Source organism: Carassius auratus, chromosome 44, assembly GCF_003368295.1.
Source record: "Carassius auratus strain Wakin chromosome 44, ASM336829v1, whole genome shotgun sequence".
NCBI classification, from domain to species: Eukaryota; Metazoa; Chordata; class Actinopteri; order Cypriniformes; family Cyprinidae; genus Carassius; species Carassius auratus.
The window spans coordinates 12,974,270-13,002,199 of record NC_039286.1 but is presented as its reverse complement, the minus strand read 5'-3'; the positions used below and the strand labels follow the sequence as shown (position 1 = coordinate 13,002,199).

At 38.0% G+C, this 27,930-nt stretch overlaps 2 protein-coding genes across 2 annotated transcripts in view; both read left to right on the top strand.

Moving 5' to 3' along the window:
- LOC113062561 (serine/threonine-protein phosphatase 6 regulatory ankyrin repeat subunit A-like) lies at positions 1 to 27,895 on the top strand. The gene is made up of 28 exons (XM_026232485.1): positions 1 to 129; positions 3,307 to 3,390; positions 4,907 to 4,985; positions 5,995 to 6,065; positions 6,141 to 6,341; positions 7,326 to 7,413; positions 7,500 to 7,642; positions 9,643 to 9,855; positions 10,417 to 10,495; positions 10,573 to 10,687; positions 10,770 to 10,852; positions 10,985 to 11,048; positions 11,151 to 11,219; positions 13,425 to 13,565; positions 14,487 to 14,598; positions 14,674 to 14,700; positions 15,089 to 15,163; positions 15,951 to 16,152; positions 19,209 to 19,296; positions 19,388 to 19,505; positions 19,756 to 19,966; positions 22,927 to 23,014; positions 23,199 to 23,282; positions 23,363 to 23,508; positions 24,355 to 24,437; positions 25,070 to 25,152; positions 25,240 to 25,331; positions 27,606 to 27,895. Exons 1-28 carry the CDS (start codon positions 1 to 3, stop codon positions 27,893 to 27,895), a joined length of 3,258 nt encoding a protein of 1,085 aa, XP_026088270.1.
- LOC113062565 (serine/threonine-protein phosphatase 6 regulatory ankyrin repeat subunit A-like) overlaps positions 16,570 to 27,930 on the top strand; it is a 215,327-nt gene continuing 203,966 nt past the window's right edge. Inside the window, exon 1 of the mRNA XM_026232490.1 lies at positions 16,570 to 16,590. The gene's annotated coding sequence lies outside the window, so the exon portion shown is untranslated. The remainder of the gene's footprint in view (positions 16,591 to 27,930) is intronic.

Here is a 27,930-nt window from a genome sequence, read left to right as displayed (position 1 = left end):
ATGCAGTCGGAGCGCAGGAGTCGTGTGTGTATCGTGGTCCTGGAGGAGGTGGAAGATGACGATCCCTCCCCTCTGCATTCCAAAGCTGCCCCGGACCACATTTCCCAGAATTCCTCTCAGGACGAGAAGGTGAGGTGGCTGATTTGAATGCAGGTGGATGATAATGGGATGTCTGTTGTGTGTGTGTGTGTGTGTGTGTGTGAAGCAGCGGTAAACTACAAGAGAGATCCAGAAGTCATACGGTTGTTTTAGTAGCTGCATGTCATGATCCGTCCCACGTTATTATCTGACGACAGATACAGACTCGTTCATCCGTCTCTGTCAGATCTGATTGGGGTTTCCAGGTGAGGTCCAACAATTCCCTTTGGAAACCCTGGATCATGTGACTAGGATTGAGTTGTGGACCTTGGACCAGGACGAAATACAGCTGTTATGACGCAAATGTCAGCGTGCATTAGGACACACTTCACACGCAGCACACGTCCATTCTTGCTTTCAAAATACACTGGATTCTATACAAATATAACTTATTTTTTAACTTGACATGGTGTGAGATGCATCGCAAAGGCCAAAGATGTTCAACAACAACTGCAAAATATAATCCAAGAATGTATTCTGTGTGAACAGACATTAGGCCAGAAACACACTTTATACAAGTACAAATACCTCATGTACTCTTTAATATTTGTCTGATTCAGATTAATTAAGTGAGGCCACATTTAGTATTTTTATTTTTATTTTTTTATTTTTTATCAAAGATAACATTTTAAAACCTCTTGTAAATAGGTTTTTTTTTGTTTTGTTTTTGCTTATATTTTAACTATTTATTATTTAATTTTTTCATTTATTTTTTTAAATTAAATTTAGATTTTGAAAACCCTTTCTAAACAGAATTAATCTGAATTTGTTGGACTTTATCTCATATTTATTTTTTATCTATATTTTATTTTGATAACATTTTAAAACCTTTTGTAAATGTTTATTTTATACAATATTCCTCCATTCATTTATTCATTCATAATTTTTTTTTATTTTTTCATTCTATTTTCTTCCTCAAAAAACTTTTGTAAATTGTGTTGTTGAATTTTATGTAATAATTATTCTAGATTTAATTTGTATTTTAGTTAATAAAATAGTTTAATCTATTATTTTTTTTGAGTTGTTTTAGCAAAGATTTTTAGATTTTTTCTAATGACTTATTTTAGATTTTTTTTATCTATCTATCTATATGTCTTTATTTTTTTATGTTTTACCTGTCGTACAGTTAACTTCTATCTGAGCCATTATTCAGGGAGTTTAAACATATTTAGTTGTTTCATCTTGGCTGTAGTTGACCTACAAAAGAAAAAGAGGAACACATTTTTATGCTAATGCTCATAGATAGCAGTGTTGAGAATACTGCATGCATTGTGAATTGTTCTCCCACATTTCAAACAAAGTGTTGCTGCTCTATATCGGTGAGAACAGCAGGTGTGAGAACGGAAACCAGACAAACTAACAGGATAATCATCAGGTTAGTGGATGAACCGGACGGGCAGGTTTCAGTTCTGTGGATTTCTCCAGCTGGTTTTGTCCTCTAATAGTTAAAAGTGTTCTTTGAAGATCAGTCTAAGTGGTTCTGACTGGTTTGAGTCAGTTTTCAGGAGCTTCAGGCTAAAGTTTTGCTGTTGTTGTTACAGGCCTTAAACAGTTTTCTTAAACAGAGGAAAGCTGCGTTCTTTCTTTTACGACATTCCTCCTGTCTTTCATTCACACGTCTGCTTTCAGCTGCTGCATCATGTGTTTGTGAGGTGAATCCACTTACAGCCTGCAGCAGGTGTGTGTGTGTGTGTGTGTGTGTGTGTGTGTGTGTGTGTGTGTGTGTGTGTTTATGAGTACATTCAGTAATTGTCAGCTCCTCTTTACTCTCTTCTCTGTCAGATAAAAAGGTACAAAAGCTGTCACTGGGGCAGAACCTTTTCAAAAGGCTCTAAAAAATCTGTACCTTTTATTTCTGAAACTCACCTTTTAGTAGAAAATGATTTGACTTGAAGCACGTACAAACAGACTGAGAAATAGTTTTAATCCAAGAGCAATAGCTTCTCTTAATGCTGTCCGTGAATACTAAGATTAGAAGAGATTAGAAGACCTTCGTATTTCTATTGTTAATACTTTCTTATACTAATACATTTGCTATTTTATTCAGTTTTTATTGTACTTGTTTATTGATTTTATTGATGTGCTGCAGACTGGATTGTGTCATTCTGTTACAATGACAATAGAGTTAAGTAAATAAGGTCTTAAAATTAACTTTTTAAAAAGATTTTGCAGCTGTTTTTCTGAGAGAGATACATTAGTTGTGCTTTCAATCATTTTCTGTGATGATGCCTGAGAGGGGGGGGGGGTGTAGGCAGTGGGCGGGGCTTTAGTGTAGCCAGTGGGCGGGGCTTTAGTGTAGCCAGTGGGCGGGGCTTTAGTGTAGCCTGTCCTTATTTGGAATAACCTTGAATAAGATATTTAATGCATAGGTTTGTTTGTGTGATTTATTTATTTTTATTAATTATATACTTTTGTATAGGTTTGATTAACACTTTGTTACCTTTTTATTTTTTAATTTCAATAATTACTAAACTAATCCTATGCTTTGCTATTTTTAATTTTAATTTTAGCTGTAGTTCAGTTTTAGCTTTAATTTATTTCCAGTTAATAATTTTAGTCCTTTAGCTTAAACTTATTTCAATTAGCTGCAAAAGCAACAATTACATTTTTTTTTGTTCAAGTTTTTGAAATAATTTTTCAGTTTTATTTTATTTCAGATTAATTTAAATAGGCAATAATGTTTTAATAGTTTTAGATTCTGTTTTAATAACGATAATAAACGTGCTTTAACAAATTCACAGCATATTGCAGTTATGCATGATAAACCAGTATCAGCCAATATCAGTGTTTATTTAAATTAATCTGGATAATATTAATTCATTATTTAATTTGTTTCCTACAATATTTCTTTCTATAGCAGGTTTCTATGCATTTTTTAAAATGCATCTTTTTTTACCCCATGTTATGACGTATTGATACGCATTTCTCTTTGGCGTGCTGATGAATCAACGGTTTCTTGTTTTCGTCTTGATGTCTGATTCCCAGAATGTCGCTTAAACACAGTTTCATTCATATCTTTTCATATTCCCATTCATCTTCAGTATTTAACAAAGCCTGTTGTTCAAGACGAGCTTGTCATAATTTGATTGATATCAGTGTTGGTTTGTCTTTCTGAATTAAAGAAGGTCTCCAGTATTGTTTTTAAGCATCTCTTTCATTTCCCCACAGCCCTCTCTGATTAAAGCCATATTTAACGGCGACGCAGATGAAGTTCGCTCTCTCATATTCAAGAAAGAAGACGTCAACGTACAGGTGAATGTCCATTACTTGCAAAAACACAGACTATCCTTTGAAATTCTCTGACAGTGGTCATCTGTCAGTTATTATTAGTGGGTTTTGAGACTACATGATTGGTTTCTCACTGATGGATGTTCCTGGAAACCCTTCTCAAATGGACTCAGTGGCAGTTCTTGAACATTATTTCTCTTAGTTTCCTAATGGATCTTCATCCGAGAGGCTGTCATGAGCCCACGTTTGGACTGAGGATGGTTTATTGTACTGCTCACTGTTTAATGAGAAGGCTGTTTTCATTGCCAACGCCTGGAAAGACGCCTGTTCCTCTGCCAGCCAATCACTGATGGCCTGTCGGGTCATGTGACTCGGTGTGGCTTGGCCTCCTGTTTTCCATTCTCATTCCAGACCAGATGGAAAACAGAAGCCTGCAGGGTGGCATGACACTGAGGAATGAATGATATCCGCTCTTTCGTGATCGCCTTTATTGATGCAAATGTTTTCCTCAAGCGTCTGCAGGAAGGGTTAAAGCTACAGGAGAGGTGATCGCAGAAGATCCCGGGAACCTGAAATAGAGAAACGTGCTTGTGTCTCGTGTTTCTGCATGCCGTCTCTAGAGATGTGCGGACACATTGATCTCACACACACATACAAATACATGTGTATCATATAACACACACCCTGCTGAAACCACACATGCATCAAATACTTCTGAATGGAGTAAAACTCATGCAAATCAGAGGTGACTCGCATAAACATATGATGCATGAACCAGCAGCTTCACTCAGTTTTGAGCAGAAATGAGACTGAATGCAGTCGTTCTTGAGTATTTGATTGGTTGGTGTGTTTGGCTGATGGTAGACGGGGTAATGTTTTGAGCAATACTGCTTGGACACTTTCCCATTGAGAATGGGTAACACATTTCTATCTGGATACTTTGGATGGACTCTGTGTCTCACCTGGTGTCAAAAGGTCTCAAAAAGTTGCCCTGCGTATCACCAGCCTCTTACGCCAATCAGCAATAGATTTGTTTTTAAAGAAATGAATGCTTTTATTCAGCAAGGATGCATTCAACTGATCAAAAGTGACGGTGAAGGCATTTATAATATTGCAGAAGATTTCTATTATAAATCAATGCTGTTCTTTTGAACTTTCCGTTCATCGAAGAAACCTGGCTTCCTCAAAAATATTTGAGAAAATGTTTTCAACATCGATAATAATCAGAAATGTTTCTTGAGCAGTCAATCAGAATATTTTCATGATTTCTGAAGATCATGTGACACTGAAGACTGGAGGAATGATGCTGGAAATACAGCTGTGCATCACAGAAATAAATTACACTTTATAATATATTCACATAGAAGATGGTTATTTTGAATTATAATAATATTTCAAAATTTTTACTGTAAAAGTAAAAAACAAGAAATGCTGCTTTGGTGAACAAAAAACATCTGAACGACCCTAAACTTTTAGTGAAAACGACTAGTTTTAATAAACCTGATTCTTCAGTAATTGTTGCATGTTTGTGGATCCTCAGGACTGTGAGAAGAGAACGCCGCTTCACGCTGCTGCTTACCTGGGCAACACTGAGATCCTAGAGCTGCTCGTCCTGTCAGGTACGGAGGGTCATTTACACCCCAAACTCTCCTAATGATCCCACACCTCCAGCGTGGGGACTGAAATATCAGCCAGATTCATTAATGGATCCAAATTATGATGTTATCTGGGTTGGTGGATAAATCTACACTACCATTCAAAAGTTTGGAGTCTGTAAGTGTTTTAAAAGAAGTCTCTTCTGCTCATCAAGGCTGCATTTATTTGTATACAGTAAAAACTGTAATATTATGAAATATTATTACTCTTTAGAATAGCTGTTTTCTATGTGAATATATTGTAAAATATAATTTTTTTTGTGTTATGCAAAGCTGTATTTCCAGCATCATTCCTCCAGTCTTCAGAGTCGCATGATCTTCAGAAATCATGAAAATATTCTGATTTACTGCTCAAGAAACATTCCTGATTATTATCGGTGTTGAAAACTGTGATGCATTTAATTTTTCAGAATTTTTTGATGAATTGAAATTTCAAAAGAGCAGCCTTTATTTGAAATAGAAATCTTTTAGTGAGATTAGTAATGTATAAATGTCTTTACTGTCACTTCTGATCACTTTAATGCATCCTTGCTGAAAAAAAAAATGATTGTGCACGTCACATAAAAATCATATTTATTGTGTTTTCATCTAAACAAGATACATCAATAATTTAAATACAATAGGAACCACCTTGCAACACATTAGCAACGACTTACAGCAACACTGACATAGTGTATTTAAAAGAAGTAACTTGTTATATTGCAGATGATCATTGGAAACTCATATTTGTTGAGTGCTACACCAGTGACACACTGACAGAAGACACACACATTATGTGACGTGTGTAAAGGAGGAGTTGTTGCCATGAATGACAGAGGAAAAGTAACAGGTGCCGCTGTATTTAAAGCCTCAGAGCATTTTGGGGGTTTATTTTGAACAGGCTTACAGGAAGCTCCACGTGTCCTGCTTCAGCTGTGACATTAAACGTGTAATTCATTCACGCGGGAACTTTCTCTTTCTCCTTCTCTCTCAGGGGCGAGAGTGAATGCCAAAGATAATAAATGGCTCACTCCTCTTCATCGGGCCGTGGCGTCCTGTAGTGAGGTACGACAGCGTCAGAACAGCAAATATACACACAGGAAGTGGCTTTCATGTTCATTAATGTGATTGTGTGTTCAGGAAGCAGTCCAGGTGCTGTTGAAACACTCGGCGGATGTGAACGCGCGGGATAAGAGCTGGCAGACGCCGCTGCATGTGGCTGCGTCCCATAGAGCTGTGCGCTGCGCCGAAGCATTAGTCCCATTGTTAAGCAACGTCAATGTGTCGGACCGCGCCGGACGCACGCCTCTACACCACGCGGCCTTCAGCGGACACCTGGAGGTCAGACGCTCAGTTTCTCTCTCTGTGCACAGATCACAATATCTGCTCACGTTTGGACAGTATCCTGTGGGTCATAGAGTTTATGAGACCTGTTTTCACCTTGAGTGAAACGAAAAGCAAAATAAATGGCAGACAAAAGACCTGTTCACACCTAGAGCTAAATGAGAAACTCTGTGTGCTTCAATGCAAAATCCAGAGAACTATGTGAGATACATTTCATTCATATTAATAATCATAGGGCCAAATTAGCACTAATAGGAGTTGAAATTTCTCTGGGTAATTTACTGAGAGTGTGCAAGTTATAAAAATCAGATCATTTTTAGAATGACCAACACAATCTACCAAGAGCAGCACGGATTAGCATCTGCTTTAAGACCTGGTTTTGTGGGGAGCGTTAAATCATGGCGTAAATACCAGTAATTTGACGAGCACAAACATTAGTAAATTGTATTGCGTGATTCATTTTAATACCTTACGCTCATAAATGTTGCATCTGAAATGGAAACTCCTACAAATGCATATTCAATAAAGTCAGATGCAAAAAAAAAAAAACTGTGTCCATGGCTTTAACTTTTCACTGCGTGTCTTACAAGTACAACGGTTTGTGTTGGAGTAAGCTGTTAGTAAATCTGGCCCATAGTGAGCAACAGTCAAAAACCACTAGTTTTCGTTTTCTAATAAATGAACAAATCCAACAGATTGAGGTCTGTAGAAAGCTGCTGGCAGATACATGACCCAAAAGCTGATATATTATTGATCAGTGAGGGGTTTTTATCTAGCACAGCAGTTCTCCAAACAAAGTCAAATAACAGAGACTGCCTTAAAATACAGTGTGTTTGAGAATACTTGTTGTGGATTTAAATCAGTTTAAGCCGTTTCGCAGTCCTGTTGAAAGTGTGCTGAGGTCCTCTAGACTAGATCGAAATAAATAAAACATCTAGTTTAGTATTCATGGTGTAATCTTTGCTTTCTATGTCATTGCAGATGGTTCAGCTGCTGGTGTCCAGAGGCGCAAACGTCAATGCATTTGATAAGAAGGACAGACGAGCCGTTCACTGGGCCGCATACATGGGTGAGACGTCAACATTACCATCAGGACGAACAGAAAACCTGTTTCCACCAGCCTCAGATCTCTCTCACGGTCTCTGTCTGTCTCAGGTCACCTGGAGGTCATGAAGTTCCTGGTGTCTCACGGCGCTGAGGTTTGCTGTAAGGATAAGAGATCGTACAGTCCTCTTCACGCCGCTGCCTCCAGTGGAATGATCAACGTCGTCAAATACCTGCTCCATCTGGGCGTTGATGTAAGTAAGCCCCGCCCACAGTGTGCATAAAGCTCCGCCCCTTGGTCGCAACATGAACCATGATTGGTTGATGTAGAGAACACCTGCTGTGTGTTACCTGTTACCCTGATCTCAGTCAGTTGATGACTTCATTGACTTCTCAAAATCACAATGTTTTTTACAATTTGATGTGTGACGTATAGCCAAATCTACAACTGTTTAAATTAATATCCCAATAACACACATGCAAACATTCATAGAATGTTGTTATACCACATTTTTATTTAATAAAAAAATTATTTAAATCAGGTATTGTTCAATTTGAACAGGATGTATGTTCATCATTAATATTTTATATCAAACAGAAAGATGCTATATAATATAATATAATATAATATAATATAATATAATATAATATAATATAATATAATATAATATAATATAATATAATATAATATAATATAATATCCATGACTGTATTAAATGTATTGTTGGTTTTGAAGAACTGCTTATGTCTGTATTTACATAATAATTAATCAACATGTAATAATTTACACCGGTGCATTTATTTGATCAAAATTAAACTGTAAAAATGTGAAATATTATTACAATAAAAACTATTTTCTATTTAAATATACTTTAACCTGTAATTTATTTCTGTGATCAAAGCTGAATTTTTTTGCATCATTACCGAGCGGCAACCTCCCGCTCTCTCTCGTGAGGCCAATAAGGAAGTGACTTAAACTGCAATTCATCGACTGGCCGCTTGAGGCTGACTGCAGAAAGGAGTCAGTCCCATAGACTCCCCATGTTAAAATGCCCAACTTAAAAGCAGAAAAAAACATGTTTACAGCCTGGTTCAAAAAATGGTTTTGGTCTATATTGCTAAAAACGTAAAGTTTTGCATAATTAAGGGCGTGGTCACTTGAGTGACAGGTGGATTGCCGCTGCTGACAATGCCGTCGCGCTAGGTGGGCGTGGCTTCAGCAATCAGCTCCCGCCTTTTTGCCCATTTTCGATTATCCGGGAGAGTCGTGCGGTGACACGCTGCCAAGATGGCGACGGCCCGCACTTTAGGCTTCAAAACCAGGCGGCAAGGATGTCGACCGGAAGTTGAAGTCGGCTGCGTGCCGCCATCTTGTAGCAGAACTTCTCTTGCGTTAGCATTCCCATTGACTCCCATTCATTTTGGCGTCACTTTGACAGCGAATAACTTTACATCTGAGGCTTTTAAAGACTCTGTTTGTCCATTATTTATTTCTAAAGATACACAACAATGTATAAAGGGCTCCATTACCTTCTATGTTACATTATGGCCCCGTATAAACAGTTTTTGTAAAAAATAGGCTAACGATTGCGTCATAACCACTCGACTCTGTCGCATTACCGTACAGACAGGAGGAGAAGCTCGCAGGCAATTAACTTAATATGGCGTACTGGCGTTACATTTTAAAATACTATACAAAATAATTAATCAGAATACTTACTCCTGCTCACTCACAACAAAGAACTCCCCGCTCAAGCTCGCCGTCTCTGCAAGATTAACGATGGCAGTTTGCACGCACAGCTACTAGAACATTTACATCTGTCGATCAGGTTGGTGACGTCATCAAGCTTCGTTTGAGTCTGCGCGTCAGAAACGGAAGTGCTAAAAAACGCTAAAAATGGGCTTCACTTGTCTCAGTTGAGTTCCAATGGGGTCGCTGTGTCCATTTCTTTTACTGTCTATGTTCAAAACTGCTAATGAGGAGACTATGGGTGATGTCACGGACACTACGTCCATATTTTTTTTTACAGTCTATGATCATTACTCCAGTCTTCAGTGTCTCATGATCCTTCAGCAGCTTTTATTAAATATTATTTTATTGTATTACTGGCATTGAAAAACGATGTAGTTATGGCTGTATTTACATGGCTTAGATTGAGTCTGCCTTGAATCTGACTTGACATCAGATGTACTGTACACGGTCAGCTGAACAAAAACAGAGCCATTAAGCACCTGATGTTGTCTCTGTGTTCAGATTAAGGAACCGAACGCGTACGGAAACTCTGCTCTGCACCTGGCGTGTTTTAACGGGCAGGACGTGGTGGTGAATGAGCTGATCGAAGCAGGAGCTGATGTCAATCAGGTGAATGAGAAGGGCTTCTCCCCGCTGCACTTCGCCGCCGCGTCCCGCCAGGGGGCGCTCTGTCTCCAGCTGCTCCTCGCCAACAGAGCCAACATCAACAGCAAGGTCCACACACACAGCACCTCTCATCTTCTACATCACCATATGTCACTTATTATGTATAGCCAAAGCTGCAAATGTTCAAATTAAATGCCCTATACAAGTTACTACACAAAAACATTTGTAAAAAATTCTGATTGTTATAACTTGTCTTTCTTAAATTATACATAATTTGAATCATATATGACCAGTTGCAAAGAAAAAAAAGTATTAATATTATTTATTTGTTTATTTAAGTTATAACATCCAGCGCACTATATTAAATATATTCTACTGTATTATTGCCATAGAATAACCTTTTGATTAGATTAGATGTTATTGCACATGTAGGCAACAAAATATAGTTAGCATCTAACCAGAAGTGATGTAATTATGTACATTATCTTCATTATTAATTATTAATCTTCTCCAAGGCTGCATTTATTTGATCAAAAATATACTAGAAACTAACGCTGTGAAATATTATTACTGTTTAGAATGAATGTTTTCTGTTTCAATGTACAGTACTGTATCAAAACTGCTTATGACTGTATTTACATAATAATTGATCAACATTTAATAATCCAGAGTAAAGATGGTAAGACTCCTCTCCACATGGCAGCCATTCACGGGCGATACTCCAGATCGCAGGCCATCATTCAGAACGGTGAGTGTGTTATTCTGTCTGTTTGTTGTTGGTCTTCCTCTCCTGTTCCTCCTCATCCTCTCTTTCCTCATCTGAAGGCGCAGAGATCGACAGCGAGGATGAGAATGGAAACTCTCCGCTTCATATAGCGGCTCGATACGGTCACGAGCTGCTCATCAACACGCTCATAACCAACGGTGCGGACACGGCCAAGTGAGTGACAGGACGTGTGTTTACAGTGATGCATAATTCATGAGCTCGTGCTGATCATGTGACTGTGACTCCGCCTCTGTAGGCGGGGCGTCCACGGAATGTTTCCGCTGCATCTGGCGGCTCTGAGCGGATTTTCAGACTGCTGTCGAAAACTGCTCTCCTCAGGTGAATCACATCAATCGTGAAGATTTACAGGAGTTAAAATTGATTTCTGTGCATGAAAACTTATTTTTCCCTCTCTCAGGGAAGTGCCTTTGGCTTTTAACTGGTCTTGATTATGGATATCTGTTGGTTCAGGTTTTGACGTCGACACGCCGGATGACTTTGGCAGGACCTGTTTGCATGCGGCCGCTGCAGGAGGGTGAGTCACAGCGCTGCTGCTCTCTGATTGGGTGATCAGCGCCCCCCTGTGGCCTGGATGATCTGTTGTCCTGATCACGTGACCTTCTCTCCTTTTCTTCAGGAATCTGGAGTGTTTAAATCTGTTGCTCAACATGGATGCTGACTTTAATAGGAAAGACAGATTTGGGAGGTGAGTTACATTTAGATGTTTTTGAATGAAGTCTCTTCTGCTCAACAAGGATGCATTTATTAAAAATAAAATATTCTATGTAGGGATGCACGATATTGGATTTTGGCCGATATTCGATATGCCGATATTTTCTAAATAATTTTGGCCGATACCGATATCGATATATATACAAATATATACTGATATATTTAAACTTTAATTTTACTGAAGAGAAATCCATGTATCTCTTCTGTACTGATTCTACCATCAATTTATTATTTTACAAATGTAGACAGACATTCACATCTGAAAAACAGGTAAATTATTTCACTTGGAGAATATCGGTTTGGCTCATCGGCAGAAATATTCATATCGGCCGATACCGATAATTGTCATTTTAAGCTTTTATCGGCCGATACCGATGTTGTGCCGATATTATCGTGCATCCCTAATTCTATGTGAATATCTGTTAAGATGTAATTTATTTCTGTGATGTGCAGCTGTATTTACAGCATCATTCCTTCAGTGTCACATGATCTTCAGAAATCAGTCTAATATACTGATTTGCTGCTCAAGAAACTGGCGAAGGTGTTATTGAAGTATATGATCTGGATTATTATGATTTTTGAAAAATAAAAACTAATCTCAATGAAATTAAAATAAAATCAATCTCATTAATGTATCCACATATTTTACTTTTTGATGCTTTAAAAAATAGTAAAATATTATGCGCATACACAATATTTATCAATAATTGTTTTTATTTTGAAAAGTCATTTTACACAGCCAGTTAAGACAAAAAGAGTGATGAAAATTAAAACAGAGACCAGCCAAGAAGTAAAGCATTGTGTGTGTGTGTATTCAAACTATTTAATTCATTATTTTATTAAAATAGTGTAAATTAAATTGTAGAATTTTTCATTTGTAATTGTGTGTGTATGTATGTGTATGTGTATGTATATATATACACACAGCTGACAATAAGTTTGGAACTGTGTAACAGCTACATTTTAAGCCAAAATGAGAGATTTATATATATATATATATATATATATATATATATATATATATATATATATATATATATATATATATATATATATACAGTACAGACCAAAAGTTTGGAAACATTATTATTTTTAATGTTTTTGAAAGAAGTTTCTTCTGCTCATCAAGCCTGCATTTATTTGATCAAAAATACAGAAAAAAATGTAATATTGTGATATTATTAAAACTTAAAATAATAGTTTTCTATTTGAATATACTTTAAATAAATAATTTATTCCTGTGATGCAAAGCTGAATTTTCAGCATCATTCCTCCAGCCTTCAGTGTCACATGTAACATCAGTCGATCACATGATCCTTTAGAAATCATTCTAATATTCTGATTTATTATGAGGGTTGGAAACAGTTCTGCTGTCTAATATATTGGATCAATAAAAGGTTCAAAAGAACTGCATTTATTAAAACAATTATAATATATATTCTAATAATATATTTTCTTTACAATCACTTTTTATCAATTTAACACATCTTTGCTGAGTAAAAGTATTGAGTTTATAAAAAAAAAAAGAAAGAAAAAAAATGACTGACCCCAAATTACTGACCAGTAGTGTATATTGTTATTACTAAAGTTATATTTTAAAAACAGCTTCTTTTTTTTTTTTTTTTTTACTTTTTATTCATCAAAGTATCCTAAAAAAGTATCACATGTTCTGAAAAAATATCAAGCAGCAGAACTGTTTCCAACTTTGATAATGAATCATCATATTAGAATGATTTCTAAAGGATCGTGTGATAATGATCCTAAAAATTCAGCTTTGCATCACAGAAATAAATGATAATTTAAAGTATAATACATTTAAAAACAATTATTTTAAATTGTAATAATATTTCACAATATTACAGTTTTTTCTGTATTTTTGATCAAATAAATGCAGGCTTGATGAGCAGAAGAAACTTCTTTCAAAAACATTAAAAATAGTAATGTTTCCAAACTTTCGGTCTGTACTGTGTATATATATATATAGAAATCTCTCATTTTGGCTTAGAATGTAGCTGTTACACAGTCATGTTGTTGACAGGCTCCACACTTATTGTCAGCTGTTGTCATTAAAGCATGCTGGGATGTGTATTTCCAGCACAGATAGAGCTGCGGTGATCAAGCAGCATTACATGAATCCTGCAGCAGAGATCTGGTTATGATTTATCTCTGTCTCTCTCAGGACGCCGCTTCATTACGCTGCTGCTAACTGTAACTATCAGTGTGTGTTTGCTCTGGTGGGCTCCGGGGCCAGTGTGAACGAGCGGGACGTCAGGGGCTGCGGTCCTCTGCACTACACCGCTGCTGCAGACTCAGACGGCAAGTGAGTGAACACAAACACACTGCTCTTCAGCACACTGGACATTCAAGGTCATGTGGAGTGCACTGCATTGTGGGATACAGTATTTTCAGTTGTGTGCGGCACATACTGTATCAGCAAACATAGTAGATGATGCGGGTGTTTGAGCCATATATAAAATGTGTTTATTGTGCACAGATACTACATAGTAATTTATTAAACATAAATATATTAAAATTAATTTTCATTAAGTGAAATTAAGCTGAAATAAAATACTGAAAATAAAAACTAAATAAAATTTGTTTACTGTGAAATTTTCTGCACAGCATCATGGGTAATGTAGTTTTTCACCACAGATTCAACTTGTTTAATTTGAAAAATAAGTTGAAAAAATGTGAACTGATTTCACAAAAACATACCATTAATTAACAACCTCAGAGCTCACAGTGTGTCTGCCTTAACAGTTTAGGGTTATTGCCAAAAAATATTTTTCTCTTAAGAGTGTTGTGTATTGCATTAGTGTTATTGTTAACTAAAACTATGAAAAAGCAGTATCTTTAACTGAAATATAAATAATAGGTTTTTTAATACTTACCTTTGAAATGGGAAAAGCCTTTTCAATTAACTGAAATAAATACATTAAACTGACATATAAAAATTACTAAAAGGCAAACTAAAATAAAAAATATTTGCTTGCCATGAGTCTCTGATTGGTGGCATTTTTGAACAGCATTATGGGTAATGTAGTTTTTCACTAAGAATTCTGCTGTTAAACAGAAGTTGAAATAATGCAAACTGGTGGCTTTAACAAAATTATGAACCATTGATTAACATTATCTGAGTTATGATTTCACTATGAAGAAAATAAAATATTTTTTTAATCACAGAACCTGTCTGTTGGCTCTGAACAGTGTGTGTTTGACTCACTGATCTGATCTCTGTCAGGTGTCTGGAGTATCTGTTGAGGAATGATGCAAATCCAGCTCTCAGGGATAAAGACGGATACAGCGCTGTACACTACGCTTCAGCGTACGGCCACCGAGTGTGTCTGGAGCTGGTTAGTGCATCACACACACACACACATCCTGAGCTTCAAACACTCCTCACCACTTCCCTGTGTTTTATTTTGCAGATCGCCAATGAAACGCCGTTAGACGTGGTGAGTTGAAATCTGTGTTTCTATTCAAATAGACCTTTCCAATACAGAATCTATCCGATGACTCAAAGTCATCATGAAATCACCAATCAGCCCTCTTTACCTTACTAAAAAATGTTTCTGGTATAAAGAAAAAACATTTCCAAAATCTTTCATCATCCATCAAACTGTATAACTTTTTCCACCTCTGTCAAGCTTGAAAGGGTTAAAAAATACTATGTATGAATAATAGCAACATTTCATGATCCAGTCAAATCAAGTCCAATTCTGAATAACTCAAACACACTGCCATCTCATGTTCTCAGCATTAACTAAGTGTTGTGTTTTCACCGTATTCCTCTGATATAAAACTATTGTGTATAAATTCATGAAGCTGTGTGTGTGTTTTCAGCTGATGGACTCGTCTGCATCAAGCATCGTACACGACACAGACGTCCAGCCTCCCATCAGCCCTTTACACCTAGCCGTGAGTCAAAGCTCCACATCTCCAGCTCTGTACAATAATAATGCATTAGAAATATTATCATTATATTTTGTTATATATTGTATAATATTAGATAGTAGTGAACATTAAACAGTGAACAAATATGCATTGCATTAGTGTTCTTATTATTAACTAAACTGTTAATAAATGTTTTTGGTAGTTAAAATAAAGATGAAATAAAAATAAATAAAGCTGAAATAAAACAAAATAATATATTTTTTTAATTTTATATTTTATATATCTACATATTAAAAGTTTTCATCTTTATCCATATATATTTTGTTTTATTTTCATTACTGATTTTTTTATATTCAACAATAAAACATTTACTTAAGTTTTAGTTAAACTCAAACTGAAATTAAAACAAAAGATGCATAGTATAATAAAAATTTATACAATGACAAAAGCACATAACAGAATGAATAAAACTTAAATTCAAACAGACATGAACAGTATATGAAAATAAAAGCATATGAATGCATATTAATAATGCTATATGAGTGTGTTTCAGTGTTTTGTCTCAGTTAAATTGTGTTCTTAGGCATAACATGTTCAAAAATGTTTAGGAATTAATTAAATATAATATTAATAATAATCACAAAAAAACAAGTCTTCAGCCAAATAATATGGTTTATTGGTTCAGCTTCAAGTATTTTAAAATCTTGCTCATCCAGTCAGATCGTAGATTTGGGATATGATTTGTATTGATATTTCTATATGTAAAGTATAATATTGACATTTGAAAACTGAAATTGGTGTGTGTGTCCAGGCGTATCACGGTCACCATCAGGCTCTGGAGGTTCTGGTGCAGTCTCTGCTGGATCTGGACGTGAGGACGCCTCAGGGTCACACAGCTCTGAGTCTGGCAGCGTTTAAGGGTCACGCGGAGTGTGTGGATCTACTGATCAGTCAGGGCGCATCCATGATGCTGAAGGACTACACACACAAGAGGAGCGCCGTACACTCCGCAGGTCAACACATACACACACACACACACACAAGAGGAGCGCCGTACACGCCGCAGGTCAACACACACACACACACACACACACAAGAGGAGCGCTGTACACGCCGCAGGTAAACACACACACACACACACACATACAAGAGGAGCGCCGTACACGCCGCAGGTCAACACACACACACACACACACACACACACACACACAAGAGGAGCGCTGTACACGCCGCAGGTCAACACACACACACACACACACACACACACACAAGAGGAGCACCGTACACGCCGCAGGTCAACACACACACACACACACACACAAGAGGAGCACCGTACACGCCGCTGGTCAACCTACACACACACACACACACACACACACACACAAGAGAAGCGCCATACACTCCGCAGGTCAACACACACACACACAAGAAGAGCGCCGTACACGCCGCAGGTCAACACAAACACACACACACACACACAAGAGAAGCGCCATACACGCCGCAGGTCAACACACACACACACACACACAAGAGAAGCGCCATACACGCCGCAGGTCAACACAAACACACACACACACACACAAGAAGAGCGCCGTACACGCCGCAGGTCAACACACACACACACACACAAGAGAAGCGCCATACACGCCGCAGGTCAACACACACACACACACACAAGAGAAGCGCCATACACGCCGCAGGTCAACACACACACACACACACACAAGAGAAGCGCCATACACGCCGCAGGTCAACACACACACACACAAACACAAGAGGAGCGCCGTACACGCCGCAGGTCAACACACACACACACACACACACACACACACAATAGGAGCACCGTACATGCCGCAGATCAACACACACACACACACACACAAGAAGAGCGCCGTACACTCCGCAGGTCAACACACACACACAAGAGAAGCGCCATACATGCCGCAGGTCAACACACACACACACACACACACACACACAATAGGAGCACCGTACACGCCGCAGGTCAACACACACACACACACACACACACAAGAAGAGCGCCGTACACTCCGCAGGTCAACACACACACACAAGAGAAGCGCCATACATGCCGCAGGTCAACACACACACACACACACACACACACACAATAGGAGCACCGTACACGCCGCAGGTCAACACACACACACACACACACACAAGAAGAGCGCCGTACACTCCGCAGGTCAACACACACACACACACAAGAGAAGCGCCATACATGCCGCAGGTCAACACACACACACACACACAATAGGAGCACCGTACACGCCGCAGGTCAACACACACACGAGAAGCGCCATACACGCCGCAGGTCAACACACACACACACACACAATAGGAGCACCGTACACGCCGCAGGTCAACACACACACACACACACACACACAAGAAGAGCGCCGTACACTCCGCAGGTCAACACACACACACACACACACACACAATAGGAGCACCGTACACGCCGCAGGTCAACACACACACACACACACACACAAGAAGAGCGCCGTACATGGTGCAGGTCAACACACACACACACACACACACAAGAAGAGCGCCGTACATGGTGCAGGTCAACACACACACACACACAAGAAGAGCGCCGTACATGGTGCAGGTCAACACACACACACACACACACACACACAAGAAGAGCGCCGTACATGGTGCAGGTTGACACACACACACACAATAGGAGCACCGTACACGCCGCAGGTCAACACACACACACACACACACACGAGAAGCGCCATACACGCCGCAGGTCAACACACACACACACACACAAGAGGAGCACCGTACACTCTGCAGGTCAACACACACACACACACACAAGAGGATCACCGTACACTCTGCAGGTCAACACACACACACACACACACACAAGAAGAGCGCCGTACATGTTGCAGGTCAACACACACACACACACACACACACACACACACACACACACACAAGAAGAGCGCCGTACATGGTGCAGGTCAACACACACACACACACACCACACACACACAAGAAGAGCGCCGTACATGGTGCAGGTCAACACACACACACACACAAGAAGAGCGCCGTACATGGTGCAGGTCAACACACACACACACACACACACACACACACACAAGAAGAGCGCCGTACATGGTGCAGGTCAACACACACACACACACAAGAAGAGCGCCGTACATGGTGCAGGTTGACACACCACACACACACAATAGGAGCACCGTACACGCCGCAGGTCAACACACACACACACACACACACGAGAAGCGCCATACACGCCGCAGGTCAACACACACACACACACACACACAAGAGGAGCACCGTACACTCTGCAGGTCAACACACACACACACACACAAGAGGAGCACCGTACACTCTGCAGGTCAACACACACACACACACACACACAAGAAGAGCGCCGTACATGGTGCAGGTTGACACACACACACACACGAGGAGCGCCGTACACTCTGCAGGTCAACAACTGTATTCTATGTGAATATAAAGTGAAATGTAATTGCGCAGCTGTATTTTCAGCATCATTCTCCAGTCTTCAGTGTCACATGATCTTCAGAAATCATTCTGATATGATGATTTACTGCTCAAGAAACATTGTCGTGCTGCTTCATATTTTTGTGGAAACCGTGATATATTTAATTTTTTCAGGATTCTCTGAATGGAAAATTCAAAAGAACAGCATTTCTTTTAAATATTCAGTTAAATTATTAATGTTTTTACTATCACTTGTAGTCAGTTTAATGCATGTTAAAGTATTCATTTCAGAAATGAAAAAAAGTCTTACTGACCTTAAACTGTTTTGCAATATCAAATGTAACGTTTATTTACATATAAATGTCATGTAAAAATGCTTGATCGCTTTACATGTCAATCATATGGTGTCCTTCTGTCTAAACGGTCAGTTTTTGGTCAGTGCTTCTCTTGCATAGCCAGACTTGATGCTACGTGAAGACGGTTACTGTATATGAGATAAGTGAGGTCAGATGAGATTATTTCATTCTGCGTTTGTGTCTGTGTGTGTGTGTGTCTGCAGCCATGAACGGTCACTCTGAGTGTCTGCGTCTGCTCATCCACAACAGTGACCAGCAGACGGCCGTCAACATCCGTGATCGGAAGGGACAGTGAGTTTCAGGACTTCTCTATCTCAGACGTATGGTTGAATGATTGTGGGATTGTTCATCTGATTGTGTGTGTGTGTGTGTGTGTGTTCAGGACTCCTCTGATGTTGGCGGTTCTGGGTGGACACACAGATTGTGTGTATCTTCTGTTGAGTGAAGGAGCCAGTGTGGAGGCCAGAGATAAATGGGGCAGGACGGCCCTCCACCGCGGGGTCAGTCACACACCTGCATCTTCAATTCTGCTTTAAACAAAATACATTGCGTCAAAGCAACTGAACAACATTAATTAGGAAAACAGTGTGTCAATAATACAAAATGATAGTTAAAGGCAGTTCATCATTCATCTCTGTTCAGTTTAAATAGTGTCTGTGCATTTGAAACATTAATTTAAAGTTATTCAAATTCATCTTAAACTGAAAGCAAGTTTGTGTGTGTGTGTGTGTGTGTGTGTGTGTGTCACAGGCAGTGATGGGTCAGGAGGCCTGTGTGGAGGCTCTGTTGCAGCACGGCTCCGGTCTGCTGGTTCAGGACAGCAGGGGGCGCTCTCCTGTGCACCTGGCGGCTGCCTGTGGTCATGTGGGGGTTCTGAGGGCCCTTCTGAAAACCCAGAAGACCGTCCTCGTCCTCAAGGACAACTGTGGTTATACACCGCTGCACTGGGCCTGTTATAATGGTACATCTGTGACGCTAAACTTACTGCTGTCTGAGAAAATGTATTTGATATACAGTAACACCTCCCTACAGTAGAATACCTGTTTGTAGCAAAAGCTGCTTAAGAAATCATCTGTGCAGAGAAGTCGTCTTGTACACTCTTCCTTAATCAGCAGAAAAACTGCCACAAACACATGATTCCTGTCTGAATCTGCTATTAGTTCGATTCTCAGCCCATTTTCACCCATATGACATTATTTTATGCATAATTCTGGTTTCAAGGTTAGAGCTACAGTAAATGCAAACATGAGCCTGATGTTTTCTGCTCCATCTGTTGGTGTTTTACTTCATCCAGACAGCCATAGACAATGACTGATTATGTGGAGTAAAAACTACAAAAAAGTTAAATGATATGCAGGTATATTATAGTCAGGGGCGGATCTAGAAAAATATTGATGGGGTGGCAAGGAGGAGGCAGGAATTTTTGAGGGGTGGCAACATATGGCAGACGTATATATACTGAATTTAGTCACAATTATCACAGTTTGATGATAAATATATGTGCACAAAAGGACACAGGCTATCATTTACAAACGTAATCTCATGCAATCAATGTCTTGCATTTGAAACAGTTCATATAAGGAATAAGTGACCATACCCCATAAGCACCACACACTCACTAATGCATACAGTATGCATCAACATGTCATTAAGAGCGTTATAAAAGAATAAGTGTTATTAACATGTCAATTTATTATAAGAAACACAAGATTTTAACAGCCAATGACATTTCCAGCTGGGGAGACTCAACTGATTTTCTACTGTTTAGTGTTAATCATCATCTAACTCAACCAGTCAAGAGCTACATTTAACCTTAGATGTAATATGAATATGGTCCCTGAAGCATAGGTTTTATTAGCTGACAATAATAATAAATAAATAAACATTATAGGCACAAATACAAATGTACTTTTAGAAATTGTTTTTGAAAAATATGGTGTTATTGTTTTGGCAAGCTTAAATTAAAACTTCTATGAAAACTTGTGTGATATTCCTTTAAAATAATGTTTTAGTATATCTTTTTTTAAGTATATTTTACTGTGCAATTTCTTACATAATTTCTTTGAGTTAGACCAAACTTTTATTTTGGTGAGTTGTAGACAGAGTTTCTGTGTTTTTTAATTAACTATTATTATTAGCCATTAGGCCTACTTGAAGTATATTATACTCTACTGTGCAATAGTGCTATATTTCTGTTTGAGTTTCAATTTTATTTTGAAAGGTTGTCGTAAAGACATTGCCATTTCTGTCAGTCTGTGTATATTATACGAATGAATGACGATAGTTTTATCAAATGAAATGGTGAAATCCTCTCATAGCATACTGAAGTGCACATGTGTAGCATACATCATGTGTTAATGTAGTGAAGAGCTGAAAACACCACGCGTGCTTCAGTGTGTGTGTGTGTGTGTGTGTGTGTGTGTGTGTGTAGTAGAGCACACATTCCCAGAGACGTGTATAACATCACCTTAAGGGTTCCCATAAGCAGGATTTATTGTTGTGCTCCCCTTCCTCAAATATGATGATGGAAAAAAAAAACTACCATAGGGGTGAAAAAATTACTTTAATCAAATAAAAAACTAAATGAATAAATTGTATTATTTACAAATCACAATTGTAGCTCTCGACATTTACCTGTGGCTATAACTTTATTATGACTCTAATTTATTTTATAGTCTCAATCATTCAGAAATCATGCAAAAGGAAACTAAGCAGTTTTGCTATGATAAAACCATGTTTTGTTTTTTTTTAGTAAGGGTTGTGATAGGCTTTATAATTTATTCAACAAAATTGTGCATGTGTCATCTATAGCAAAAAGGTGGCCAAAAATGAAAGATTAAGTGAATATTTGAATGAAATGTTTGTAAGTGTAACAGCAGCAATCACATGGCATTTGTAATAACATGTACATAAATTGTTTATTTTGTATTTGGCTACATTATGTATTTTAACAGTGTTATTATTAACCAATCATTATTGCCTCATTATTTTTTATATAATGCATTTAAGCCATTTTAAAGGTTATTGATGGCTTAGGTCTGTTTTCATAGCAGCAACAACAACAACAAAAATATTACGGTATATTAATACTTTGTAAATTATTAGAGTTTGGGGATCGCGAATCATTTGAGTCAGTTCGGGAGTTCAAAGCGGATTCGCGAATCATTTGAGTCAGTTCGGGAGTTCGTAGCGGGATCGCGAATCATTTGAGTCAGTTATGGGGATCGCGAATCATTTGAATCAATTCGGGAGTTCAAAGCGGGTTCGCGAATCATTTGAATCAGTTTGGGAGTTCGTAGCGGGATCGCGAATCATTTGAGTTAGTTCGGGAGTTCGTAGCGGGATCGCGAATCATTTGAGTCAGTTAGCGGGATCGCGAATCATTTGAATCAATTCGGGAGTTCAAAGCGGGTTCGCGAATCATTTGAATCAGTTTGGGAGTTCGTAGCGGGATCGCGAATCATTTGAGTTAGTTCGGGAGTTCGTAGCGGGATCGCGAATCATTTGAATCAGTAATGGGGATCGCGAATCATTTGAATCAATTCGGGAGTTCAAAGCGGGTTCGCGAATCATTTGAGTCAGTTCGGGAGTTCAAAGGGGGTTCGCGAATCATTTGAGTCAGTTTGGAGATCGCAAATCATTTGAATCGGTTCGGGAGTTCGGAGCGGGGATCACGAATCACGAAAGATTCGCGCTCTATTTGGCCATAACCTTTAATTCGTTGCTGCCAACTGGGGTGGCAGCAGGGCGGGCAAGGCTTTCTTTTAGGGTGGCATTTGGCAATTAAACTCTGCATCATCAAATAAAGGAATAATATATATTTTTTTAGCATTTTTTTTTTCAAGAGGGCTGTAATAAATGAACATTAGCACATTCCCTTCATGATCTGATGTATTTTCCATGTTGATCTGTTGATCTCAGGTCATGACGCGTGTGTTGAGCTGCTCTTGGAGCACGATGTGTTTCAGAAGCCGGAGGGAAACTCCTTCAGTCCGCTGCACTGCGCTGTGTAAGAAACACCTGCTCACATTGTGCATAACGCTCATATTAAATGTATTAAAGCATGACACACTGATAAAATGGTGTAGAAACAGTTAATTAATTATTAATTACATTTAATGTGAAATTTTGAAGCTAGAGTAGTATTAAAACTCCAATAATCGTTATGTCCGTCTCTCTTGTCTCTGTTTCAGTATTAATGATAACGAGTCTGCGGCTGAGCTGCTGATAGAAACTTTAGGTCCAGCGATTGTGAACGCCACAGACTCACAGAGCAGGTGAAGATCCTCATGGCTCAGATGTTTCAGACCAGCTCTACAGTTTGATGTTGAGTTGATGTGTTCTGTGTGTCCCGCAGGACACCGCTTCACGCCGCGGCGTACACCGATCACGTGGAGTGTGTGCAGCTGCTGCTGGCTCACAACGCTCAGGTCAACGCCATCGACACGCTGGGAAAAACAGCGCTCATGATGGCCGCTGAGAACGGACAGACTAACACCGTCGGTGAGACACACGCGGCCCTCTCAACATACAGCAGAAGCAGATTTCTGCCGTACAAAATACTAACAGGGAGCAGACAACAGATTAATTACAGTCACAGATGCTTGAAATTAACAAATAAAGTTCTATCTATTCATTCAAATACAATAGAAATGTTACAAAGTAACAGAATTAGTTAAATTTTTCAGAAGTAACTTTACACTGCAATACAACATGTTGCCGTTGTGAATAACATTCCCTTACAATGCAGAACAGTATTTTTAACAATTCTATTTAGTTTTCAATTTAATTGTAGTTTTAGTTTTACAAATGTTGTATGCTTTTGTTATTTGCTTTAGTTTTGTTTTAGTTTCAGTAATTTTTTTTTGTGTAATTTTTTTTTTTTAACATTTTTAGTAACTTTGTACTTCTGACTTTTTTTATTTCTAATTAGTTATTTTTTTATTCCGGTTTTACAATTTTTTTTTTAGGTGCTTTTGTCATTTTTATTATTCTTTTCTTTAATATCTCTATTAAGATTTTTCATTTCAGTTTGTTTTATTAATTTTATGTGCATGTTGTTATTTTTAATTTCTTCTTCAGTTTTCATGTATTATATTTAATTTTATAATTCATTTTATTTAAGCTTCATTTCAGTTATGAAAAATATTTTTAAATAGTTTTCATAGTTAATAAACAACAACAACACCGGGAGACAACATTCAATGTAGAGACCTCTTGTGTTATTGCATGCTGTGGCTTTAAGAGTTTCCTTCATATCTCTGTGTCATTACAGCAGATGTGTTGTTATTGTTATGTGTAATCATGTCAGATCTGATATTAATGTGAGGTGTTGATTGTGTTTGTCAGAGGTGCTGGTGAGCAGTGCTAAAGCTGATTTGACATTACAGGACGCTCACAGAAACACAGCTCTGCATCTGGCCTGCAGTAAGGTAGCAAACACACACTCACACACTGATTTACATCAAACATGACAGTATGACTTCTTCTGTACATCAGTGCAGCCCTGTGGCCAGAAAAACTACAAAAACAAGCATGGAAAGAGAGCTCAATTCCTCCTGCTAGTCGTGTATTAAAAATCCTGTCTCAGTTATGAGAGCCAAAATATAAATAAAAAACATTCACAGATATTATATATTTTTTTCATGCATCTATATATTATATGAATCTCTGCATTAGGGATCAGCAATATCTCAGTTAGCTCCCTAGTTTAGTAGTCAGGGCACTGATCAGGGAGTAGACCATTTTAGGGCTGTCTCAATTGCAAAATCCTTCCAGTGCACTGGAACATTCAATCCCATAATGCACCACAAAAACTAGATAGCATCTATGCTCTCTATGCTCCCTTACTGGAAACTGTCACATTTCTGAAGCGCTAAACATAAACTTCAGTGGAAGCATACGAGTTAATGTCATTGATATCACTGTCAATAAATACCAGAAAATATTGTGATCTAGTTTAAACTCCATATCACTCATCCCTACTCAGCATCTCTTTGACAGTCTTGTGTGCACTAGTGTTTCCTTCAGGAGAGGTCACGTTTGTATTGTTTGTGTGTTGTAGGGACATGAAACCAGTGCCTTGTTAATTCTGGAGAAGGTGATGGACAGAAACCTGATCAACTGCACAAACGCAGCGCTGCAGACGTAAGTCCCGTACCTGCTCGTGTGTTTGTTGTCCTCCTCGTCATCTGAGGATTATAGAGAGCTGCTTCTCTCTGTGTGTCGTCTCAGGCCGCTGCACATCGCTGCTGCTAACGGTCTGACGGTGGTCGTACAGGAGCTGCTGGGTAAAGGAGCCAGTGTCCTCGCCGTGGATGAGAATGGTGAGTCTTTAAAATCTACATCTATATATTACACTATATGATTACATCAAGAGTGAAACATACACAGAGAACCATATATAAAACTTTGGTAACACTTCATTAAGTTTAACATTAATTTTAATAGTTAACATGAACAATATTTATATAGCATTTATTAATCTTAGTTAATATTAAGTTAAAATTGTACTAGAACATTATTAATTAAAACTTAGTTGTTTTGTGTCTGCTAACAGTTGATGTACTGTGAACTTATTGACTTTTTTATTAATAACATTAACAAAGATAAATACATTCTGTACAAAATAAATTGTTCATCGTTATTTTATGTTCGTTAATGCATTAACTGTTGTTAACAAATGAGACCTTATTGTGAAGTATTACCAAAGCTTTTAATGACCTATAATCATTTTTTAAAATGATTTTAATGATCCATAAGCATTTGTAAAATAATAATAATATAAAACTACAGGTATAATACCAGTACAGTGCATATTTAGCTATGTATATATTTGTCATTCTAACTGATGGAAACTGAGCAAGAGGAGGATCAGGCTTAAAGGCTTATTTTATATTCTATGACTCTATCTGGTGGACAACCAACCGTAGTATTATCTGTCAGCTGAAATGTCTGATAGATTTTAATTTGTTGTCACTCCAATGAGCATGAAAAATGAAACTAAGCATGGCACATTCTCCATTTGTAAAAAGTTTTGAGGAGTTTAAACAATGCACTTTAAAGATAGGATGTTTCTTTTCTTTTTTTTTTGCTGTTAATTTGATAAACATATCAACACCATTTGAGAGATCCAAAAACTATTCACAATTTGGTTTCCTTAGTGTTTTTGGCATGATGTTGAAAAGGTTTAGTGTTAATCGTAACACTAAGATATTACGAATCCCTTCTACCATGTTTTGACATTATTCGGGTGAAGTAGGAGGTAAACTGGGTAAAAATTAAAGGCTCATTTAAAAGCATTTTCAAAATGACACACTTCATGCTGCCAGTTGGTGGTTATAACTCATAAGTCACGTCTATGAGATCGGCCTTAAACATCGAACAAACTGCTTAAGCTTCATCAAAATCAAACGATGTATGTGAAAGTTACTAGATACTTCTTGTTTCTAATTTCTTGCTATAAATTTGTTGCCTTACCTTGCCAAACCGTTCAAGATATCAAAAATCCCTACGCAATTTAGCATCCCCAATGCCTTGAGATCACGTTGACAAAGTTAGGTGGAGATCAGATAAAAATCATAGGAGGAGTATTGCAAATTCCACACCATGTTCTTTTCACAAAACCCTGAATAGCTGACTTCCTGTTGTGTGGCGCGCTGACGGTCAGTATGAATGTTGTTCGGCCTGATGAGATCTAGGTGTCTATGAATCTTGGTGACTGTAGGTCAAACGGTGTGTAGTACAGAGCTAGTTGAAAATGGCCTTATTAAAATGTGACCCTCCCATGTGAATCTCTGTCTGGTCCGGCTGGATGCAGATTCAAACATATCAGTTTTCAAGAGTTTTTGAGCATGTTAAGGTACCCAAAATGTCCCGGAAGTTTAAAATAATAGGCCCCTTCATCCTGTATCGGCTTGAGCCCTAATAAAAAGTATAATAGCATCTCAATAATACTAAATAAAATAACACTGTGAAATACTGAAATAATAATAAAATACTAAATAATGCTTTTTTAGGAAATTTTAGCAAGGGTGCATTAAATTGATGAAGAGTTGACAAAGCTTTGCCATTGAATGAATGAATGACATTTTAAAATATATTAAAATAGAAAACAGTTTTCAATTGTAATATTTCACAATGCTGTTTTTACTGCATTTATTATTAAATAAATGCAGCCTTGTGAGCAGAAGAGACTACTTTTAAAAACAATTTAAACCCCTTGTTTTATTTAGTTTTACATGCCTTAAACCTTTAATGATTTAATAGAAATATTAAAACACAATTTTAATAATTTAAACTATGTAATATTTTGTTGTATACTTATTTTCTACAGTGCATGTATATTATCACTACATTTAACATTCTATATTTTAATATTAAAAGTACCAAATGTGTTTTATAAATACTGTAAATGCTCATCTTTGACTTTGACTCAGTTTCTCTAGTTATTTTAGTCTATAAACAAGTGTATATAATATATATTTTTTTATTTTTTATTTTTTTTTTAGAGAGTCACTGAAGCAACAACGAATGTGAACATAATTATTTCTTTTTTTTTGTACACCTAAACATTGAATTTAATAAATTGTGTTTGCCAGGTTACACTCCAGCTTTGGCTTGTGCTCCGAACAAGGACGTTGCCGACTGTTTGGCGCTGATACTCTCCTCCATGATGCCCATCTCTCCCAGCAGCACCCGCACCATGTCGAGCCTCACCTTTAACACCATCAACCACTACTCAAGCTTATCTAAGACTGTGACCTTTGACCCGTTACCGGTGCTGCGCTCCGAGCATGTCTCCTACTGCAAGTTCAACAGCCTGGGCAGCGAGGACAGCCTCATCATCCCAGATGACGAACTCAATGATTCAGACTCAGAAACATACTGACAACACGCCCCTGTCCCGCCCCTCAGTGTCTTAAC